This window comes from Zalophus californianus, chromosome 9, assembly GCF_009762305.2.
Source record: "Zalophus californianus isolate mZalCal1 chromosome 9, mZalCal1.pri.v2, whole genome shotgun sequence".
Classification (NCBI taxonomy): Eukaryota; Metazoa; Chordata; class Mammalia; order Carnivora; family Otariidae; genus Zalophus; species Zalophus californianus.
In genome coordinates this window covers 96,841,612-96,849,992 of record NC_045603.1, presented here as the reverse complement: position 1 = coordinate 96,849,992, position 8,381 = coordinate 96,841,612, and the positions used below count along the sequence as shown (strand labels likewise).

At 45.1% G+C, this 8,381-nt stretch overlaps 1 protein-coding gene across 1 annotated transcript; it reads right to left on the bottom strand.

Annotated features, from left to right (window-relative positions):
* Positions 1 to 5,268: 5,268 nt before the first annotated feature.
* LOC113921602 (60S ribosomal protein L10-like) lies at positions 5,269 to 7,885 on the bottom strand. The gene is made up of 2 exons (XM_027592453.1): positions 7,799 to 7,885; positions 5,269 to 5,984 (listed from the first exon to the last, which is right to left on the bottom strand). Exon 2 carries the CDS (start codon positions 5,968 to 5,970, stop codon positions 5,269 to 5,271), a length of 702 nt encoding a protein of 233 aa, XP_027448254.1. The 5' UTR covers positions 5,971 to 5,984; positions 7,799 to 7,885.
* Positions 7,886 to 8,381: the final 496 nt, after the last annotated feature.

Below are 8,381 nucleotides of genomic sequence, written 5' to 3'. Positions count from 1 at the left end.
AAATGTCTTGAATGAGAAGAACTGTTCCCCAAAATAGGATGTCCTTGGACATTGCTAAGGCCTGGCAAGGATTATCCAAAGAGAATGTTGTGTGGTTGGACCTGATGCGTCTGCTAATGTATTATTTTTTATTAAATCACATGGGGGGGCACCTGGGTAGCTCAGTCAGGTAAGCATCTGCCTTTGGCTCAGCTCATGATCCCAGGGTCCTGGGATTGAGCCCCATGTCTGGACTCCCGGCAAGGGGGAGCCTGCTTCTCCCTCTCCCTCTGCCGGCCTCCCCCACTGCCTGTGCTCTCTCTCTCTCTCTCTCTCTGTCGAATAACTAAAATCTTTCTAAAAAAAAAAGATTAAGAGCCTGTCACACAAGAAGTAGTGTGTTAGAGGAAATCACGTGAGAGGATGTGATCGCTGGTTGACCTGTGACCCAGCCCTGGGCAATTGGAGGCTCCTCATCTCCTCCCATATCCATGGAATGTAAATTCTGTCCACCGTTCCCACCGTGGGAGCCATTCTGAAGGACACAGCCTTGAGAGAGCGAGGTTTCGTTGAGACCATCTGGACGGCCTTCAGGCCTCTCTGTAACTTTGGCCTCAATCCACTTAAGGCCTCTCGATTACTTTGAAGATTCTGGCAGGCAGATTCAGAGATCCATTCATCGTGTGGCTGCCCAAAGCCAGGCTCATTAATGAGTTCCCATGCTTATTAAATCTGCCATCTACTAATCTGGGGTTGTGGGCCTCTTCTGTCTTTCATTGGCCTCAGTGTGGGAGCCAGTTTCAGATTTCACTGGGGAAAGTCATGAGGTTACAGGGTAGAAGGCAAGGGAGGTTTTTTTGTACTTTTCCCCCATGAACTTCAAGTATTTATTTAAAAGGTCCTAGTTCATACCTGGAATATTTTTGGAGCTCTTATTTACTGCTGCTAAATAACAATAATGCCTTATTCAATAGAGTGCACAGCAGGATGCGAGGTACTTTCAGGAATAGTATCACATTTGATTTTTGACATCACCTTTAACTTAGAATGTGGTAACCATTGCTTTCAGGATCAGAAAGACTTGAACATGTTCATAGTCTGAGAGGAAAGAATGAGTCGAAAGGGTTTAGTGGAGGGGTGCCTGGGTGGCTCAGTTGGTTGAGCGACTGCCTTCGGCTCAGGTCATGATCCTGGAGTCCCGGGATCGAGTCCCGCATCGGGCTCCCTGCTCGGCAGGGAGTCTGCTTCTCCCTCTGACCCTCCTCCCTCTTGTGCTCTCTATCTCTCATTCTCTCTCTCTCAAATAAATAAATAAAATCTTTAAAAAAAAAAAAAGAAAGGGTTTAGTGGATTTTGACGGATGAAATCTGAGTTGAAGGGGATGAGCTCCTAAAAGGAGGGAGGATGAGCTTAAAAAAACAAGGGATAGAAGCATAATATATTTATAACCTCCATGTATCTTTTTTATGTCAAGTACAAGAAGCCAGACACAAAGAGTCACGTATTTATGTAAAATGTCCAGAATCAGTAAATCCAAGGAGACAGAAAGACTGGGTTGCCAGGGGCTGGCAAGGGGGAAGGGAGAATGTTGCCTAATGGGAACCTGGTATCCTTTAGGGGTGATGGAACTATTTTGGAACTAAATAGAGGTGGTGGTTGCACAGCATAACGAATATACTAAATGCCACTGAAATTTTATTTATCTTACAAATTGTATGATTTTTAATTTTTTTTAGATTTTATTTGTAAGTAATCTCTATACCCAACACGGGGCTTGAACTCACATCCCTGAGATCAAGAGTCACATGCTCTACTGACAGAGCCAGCCTGTGGGCCCCAGGGTAGGCTTGGGCCAGATCACAGGGTGCAGGCAGCTGCGGATCGGAGCCCTTAGGCTCGGTTCCTGAGCACAGAAGTAGGCAGCAGGCCCAGGCCGCATCCCTGGGGCGAAATCGGTCCGGGGCACGGAGGAGTGGTCAGTTCTCCTGAAGCAGCCAGAAGCCGAGGGAGGGCTGGAAGGGGTGTTATATCCGATGGATGGGTGAAGCTAGGCCATTGGGCTGGGGGGACGGGGCAGGCAAGGGGTGGGGCCATAGCCCACCCTGAAAGAGGCGTGGGGGCCGGGCTGCCTGCAGCCTTCCCCAGCCTGGAGGGGAGCGCCCAGAGCACTGCTGAGTGGCAGGGCCCATGACCTTCACTGTCTGGGGAAATACTGATCATGGCAGCGGTCAGTAGTGGAAATGGGTTTGCCGAGTTCTGAACACTGTTCTGAGCTAGTGCTCGTGCCCAGAGCAAGGGTCTGGGGATGAACGCCATCTAGTAGATATAACCTGGATAAAGGTTGTTTTTTTTTTTTTGTTTTGTTTTAAGATTATATTTATTTGACAGAGAGAGACATAGCAAGAGAGGGAACACAAGCAGGGGGAGTGGGAGAGGGAGAAGCAGGCTTCCTGCTGAGCAGGGAGCCCGATGTGGGGCTCGATCGCAGGACCCCGGGATCATGACCTGGGCTGAAGGCGGACGCTTAATGACTGAGCCACCCAGGCGTGCCCCTGGATAAAGCTTTTAATAAAACAAAACTATTCTGAATTATATTATGTTCAAAAGGAGCCCTGTCCTCACCTGTGAACTCGAGCCCGCCCCTGAGGCCTTAATATTGACAACCAAAAAGCCCTATTTCGTGGGTGCCTGGGTGGCTCAGTCCGTTAACCCTCCGACTCTTGATTTCCACTCAGGTCATGATTTTAGGGTTGTGAGATCGAGCCCCACATCAGGCTCTGCCCTGGGCGTCGAACCTGCTTAAGATTTTCTCTGCCCCTCCCTCCCGCTCTCTCTCTCTCTCTCTAAAACAAACGAATAGCCCTATTTTGTTTTACTCTTCTGTGATTTCTTAAAAACCTTTTTTTGCCACTTGTATTCAACTACCGTGGTATAGGGCATTTTAAAACTCGTTTTGAGGGCGCCTGGGTGGCTCAGCTGTTTAAGCCACTGCCTTCGGCTCAGGTCATGATCCTGGAGTCCCGGGATCGAGTCCCGCATCGGGCTCCCTGCTCAGCAGGGAGTCTGCTTCTCCCTCCGACCCTATCCCCTCTCATTTGCTCGCTCTCTCTCTCAAATAAATAAATAAAATTAAAAAAAAAATCTCATTTTGAGATTTTGTCAGGCATGTGGAAAGACAGCACAAGACAACCGAGGTAGAATGGCGACCCGGTTGTTAACTACACAATCCAGACTGTAAAGAACGGAATGAGACCCGCCGAGTACTCTTAGATCAGAAGAAAATTGAGGTATCAAATCACAAGTTCCATATGAGGTTGTATTGAAGCTGGGGAAGGGCCCGTATGAAACAGCTAGAAGAACAGAAAAAGAGTAGAGACAGGGGTTTGCAGTTTGAGATTTCCACTGTGAAATACCCCATATAACAGGGTCAGATCTTGGCCATAGGTGGGTGAGGGTCAGTGAGTTTCAGAAAGTTCAGAATCTCTAAGGTTTAGGTGTTAGATGGTTCATCCACACGAGCGGTGAAAATCACACCAATGTCAAAATCTGATGAGATCTGGGTAGAGATCAGAGCAGGGGTAGATAAGGATCTATACTTTCTTTATTGATGACTTTCCACACTCCCACTCAGGCTCCATCTTCCTGTCTCTGGTCCTTATGTCCACTGGTGTCATCTTCTTCCCTTCCCTTCCTTCCTTACCCAGGGTTCACGTGTCTGTTCCCTCTGGCAAAAAACCTAAATAACCCTGCTTCTCTCAGTCACACCCACCAGACAAAAACCGCCCCTCCAGGAGCATGATCAGGTTTGTAGAGAAAAGTCCAAAGGGGCTGGTTAGAGATAGACTGACAGATTGCAGGACGCACCAAACCCATTAGATTCTACATTCTCTGGACATTTCCACAGAGGTTAGTCATTTCTTCATTGCTTTTTCTTAAAGTCAATGAACGTACATTATATACAAAGACTTCAAATCCATAGTAAGGTAAAAAGAAACTGTTTAGAAACTCCTTTACACTCCCCTCATCCAGTTTACTCCACAGATTTAACAATCGTTCACATTTTCTTGCTTAACCTTCCAAAACTCCTCTATACGTGAGAATGGTGTCATACAAAATATTTCACAAGACAGTCCATGTATTTAACATATATCAAAATATGTTAGGAATGCCTTGGTGGCTCAGTCAGTGAAGCATCTGCCTTCGGCTCAGGTCATGATCTCAGGGTCCTAGGATCTAGCCCCACATCGGGCTCCCTGCTCTGCGGGGAGTCTGCTTCTCCCTCTGTCTGCCGCTCCCCCTGCTTGTGTTCTCTCTCTCTTTCCGACAAATAAATAAAATCTTTAAAAAAATATGTTAAATCTGGAAAACAATTTCCACTGAAGAACAAGGGGAATCTTCCTAAACCACATTTAAAAATTTCGAAATGGTGAAGAGGTAGTTATGGAGACGGAGAAGGCACAAGAAATTTGAAATACTCTCACATTGGAATTTCAATAGAGAGCATTAGGAGTATATAAACACTACATATAAAACACAAATTGATACAGCCTCGAATATTTCCCAGATTATAACTGAAAAGACAGCATTTGCAGCTGAAGGTGCAAGCACAAATTGAGGCTTAGTGCGGCACCTGGGTGGCTCAGTTGGTTAAAGGACTGCCTTCAGCTCAGGTCATGATCCTGGGGTCCTCGGACTGAGCCCCATCTCAGGCTGCCTGCTCAGTGATGAGTCTGCTGAGAAGACTCTTCCTCTGCCCCTTTCCCCAGCATATGCTCTCACTCTATCTCTTAAATAAATAAAATCTTTAAAAAATTTTTTTAAAGATTATTTATTTATTTATTTGACAGAGACACAGCGAGAGAGGGAACACAAGCAAGGGGAGCGGGAGTGGGAGATGCAGCCTTCCCACTGAGCAGGGAGCCCGATGCGGGGCTCGATCCTAGGACCCTGGAATCACGACCTGAGCCGAAGGCAGATGCTTAACGATGGAGCCACCCAGGCTCCCCAGTAAATAAAATCTTCAAAAAAATTAAGGCTTAGACATTTAGGAACTGGTACTTGTTATTAGTATTATTTTTTTTAAAGATTTTATTTATTTGAGAGAAAGAGAGAGAGAGCACATGAGAGGGGGGAGGGTCAGAGGGAGAAGCAGACTCCCTGCTAAGCAGGGAGCCCGATGCAGGACTCGATCCTGGGACTCCAGGATCATGACCTGAGCCAAAGGTAGTGGCTTAACCAACTGAGCCACCCAGGCGCCCTTGTTATTATAATTTTTGCAAGAACTAGGATTTATTGGGTGGCGTGAATAAGGAGGGGGCAGTGCCGAGGTTCGCATGAGGACAGAGCCCGCCATCTGTCCAGGGGGGCAATGATTAGGGACGTTTTTGACCCACAGCCATCTGGGATGAGCAGCTTTTCAGCCACTATGTCTTCAAATTCATCCGCATTAAACTTAGTAAAGCCCCACTTCTTGGAAATGTGGATCTTCTGGCGGCCAGGGAACTTGCCCTTGGCCCTGTGTAGGGCCTCAATCACATGCTCCTTGTTCGACAGCTTTCTACAAATGGAGTTGATGACTTGGCCAATGTGGACCCTGGCCACTGTGCCCTGGGGCTTTCCAAAGGCACCCTGCATACCTGTCTGGAGCCTGTCAGCCCCAGCACAGGACAACATCTTGTTGATATGGATGCCGTGGAAGGGGTAGAGCCACACTCGGATGTGAAAAATATCTTTGCCACAGTTGTTCACCACGTACTTGCGGGCACAAACTCGGGCAGTTTCCGTGGCTTCAGAGGAAGGCTGCTCATATTCATCTCGCACCAGGTGGCCACATGGTGGGAACTCATTCACTTTTGCCTTCTTCCGCCCCAGGTCAAAGATGTGGATCTTGGCGTCAGGGGCACCTCTGCAGAAGGAAGACTTTGGATACGACTTGTTCCTATTGGTACTATTCTTACAATAGTGGTAACAGCTGGTGGGGACATGGCCCATGGAGACACCAGGATCTTCAGTGGCAGGAAGGAAAAGAGAAGAACTGGTACCATTTGATAAAATCACATTATTTCTAAATATGTTATTTATTTATTTGAGAGAGAGAGAGAGAGCACAAGAGAGCAGGGTGAGGGGAAGAGGGAGCAGATTCCCCGCTGAGCAGGGATCCAGACTTGGGGCTTCATCCAGGACCCTGGGGTCATGACCTGAGCTGAAGGCAGACGCTTAAATGACTGAGCCACCCAGGCACCCCCAAAATCACATTATTTCCCAGCAGTTCAGTTTCCTCACTTATGGTTTAGAGTGATGATCGGGTGAGGTAATACACAAAAAATTGTAAATAAACATACATAAATAATATATAAAAATTCTATATACAGTCTAGTACTTTGCAAAATGTTGATGTTATGCTTCATTTTTTCCATCAACATGAGGTTCTGCCAATAGGTAACACAGAAAAGACAAGCCTCACAAATATTCAGCATCTAAGGAAAAAAAAAACAAAATTATTAATTCCATACTGCAATCAATAAACATCTACGGGCTGTAGTAGTATATTTGGTAATATGAGTACATGGTGAATGGTGTCATATCTGTGTATGCACATGCATTTTTGTATGTCGAGCAGAATAACAAAGAGGGCAGTTAGCGGTTCTTTGTGTCACTGGCTGAAACGTGAAAAGTTGTGTGGTTTTTTGGTTGTTTTAACATGTATTCTCACTTTATTAAATCTTACTATCCGCCCCTAGAGCTACCACAAATGCAGCAAATCCCTATTTGCATCGTTTTAGTAACACACCAAAGAAAACACTGTTCGCAAAACCACCCATGTATCTCCAAGCTTCAAGCTTCATCCAAGTAGCATGGATCCCTTAGGCCTCGGGCAGGCAGCTTCTCCTGGACAGATTCTAATGGTTTTCTTTTTATCTTCCACTGTTCATAATCTGGAAGGTCAGGTTTAATAGGACCATGTTCACGTCCATGTTCATGGGCCATGTCTGAGAGCAATCTGACCTCTCAAGATGCTCCGTATACAACCCTCCAGCCAAAGCCAAATGGAAATGCTGGAATGTGAAGAGTTTATGGGATATCCAAGAACTATGGGACACAATCTGTCTCTAAAAGTCAATATGTTCCTTTTTTACTTCCTTACAACTTTGTGTCCTGCATATAAAACATTCTTACAGATGAACCATGAGACATGATGGACTCTGAAAAACAAACTGAGGGTTCTAGAGGGGAGGGGGGTGGGGAGATGGGTTAGCCTGGTGATGGGTATTAAAGAGGGCACGTTCTGTGTGGAGCACTGGGTATTATGCACAAACAATGAATCATGGAACACTACATCAAAAACTAATGATATAATGCATGATAATTAATATAACAATAAAAAAATTTAAAGATTAAAAAAAACATTCTTACCTCTTAGGTCTTTGCTTAGGTTTCCGCTTGTACATAGCTTTATTGTACTTCTTCCTCCTTTTACAAAACCATTGCTTTATCTGTAAAAAAAAAACGAGGTGGGGTAGATGATGAATCGAGGAATAAGGTTATGGGGGGCGCCTGGTGGCTCAGTCGTTAAGCGTCTGTCTTCGGCTCAGGTCATGATCCCAGGGTCCTGGGATCGAGCCCCGCATCGGGCTCCCTGCTTGGCTGGGAGCCTGCTTCTCTCTCTCCCACTCCCCCTGCTTGTGTTCCCTCTCTCGCTGTGTCTATCTCTGTCAAATAAATAAATAAAATCTTAAAAAAATAAGAATAAGGATATTGTTTTATATGGGTAATAGTACTACACAGGTTACTCCCGTTGGTAAAGAAATATGTTTCATACCTGTTTTACTGTCATGTTAAGTTCAAATGCAAGTGATTGGCTATCTTCCTTTGTGGGGCATCTGTTTAACTTAAAGGTTGCCCAGAGAGTGTCCACGAGGGGTTTGCTGACTAATCTTTTCTGGGGATATTGTTCTTCATTTTTCTCTTCCTTTTCCTGTTTCTCTTCCAGTCTCTTTTCTATTTCCAACTCTTTTTCCTCTCCTTCTCTTTCTTTCCATTTTTCCTTTCCTCTTCTTTCATCTTCACTATGGTTCCTCTTTGATTGCTCTGGATTTTGATCACAAAGCATAGCTGCTTCTTTCTGTAGAGCAAAACCTGTGGAATAAAATCAAACTGCAGCTAAATTTGACTTTTACATCATAGCCAACATTCTTCAGTGTGAGAACATCTTTGATTTTCAGAAAATAGCAATGTTGTACATTGTTGGAAAAAAGAGAGGAAAGAAAAAGTAAGGTTATCAACATCAATGAAGATTTTCATAAAAAGATCAGTTTATTTATTTTTAAAGTTTTTATTTATTTATTTGAGAAAGTGAGTGAGAGAGAAAGAAAGAACAAGCAGGAGAGGTAGAGGCAGGCTCC

What these genes read in the sequence shown, in the direction of transcription:
- LOC113921602 (XM_027592453.1), bottom strand. Translation starts at nt 5,970, where the DNA reads ATGGGCCATGTCCCCACCAGCTGTTACCACTATTGTAAGAATAGTACC.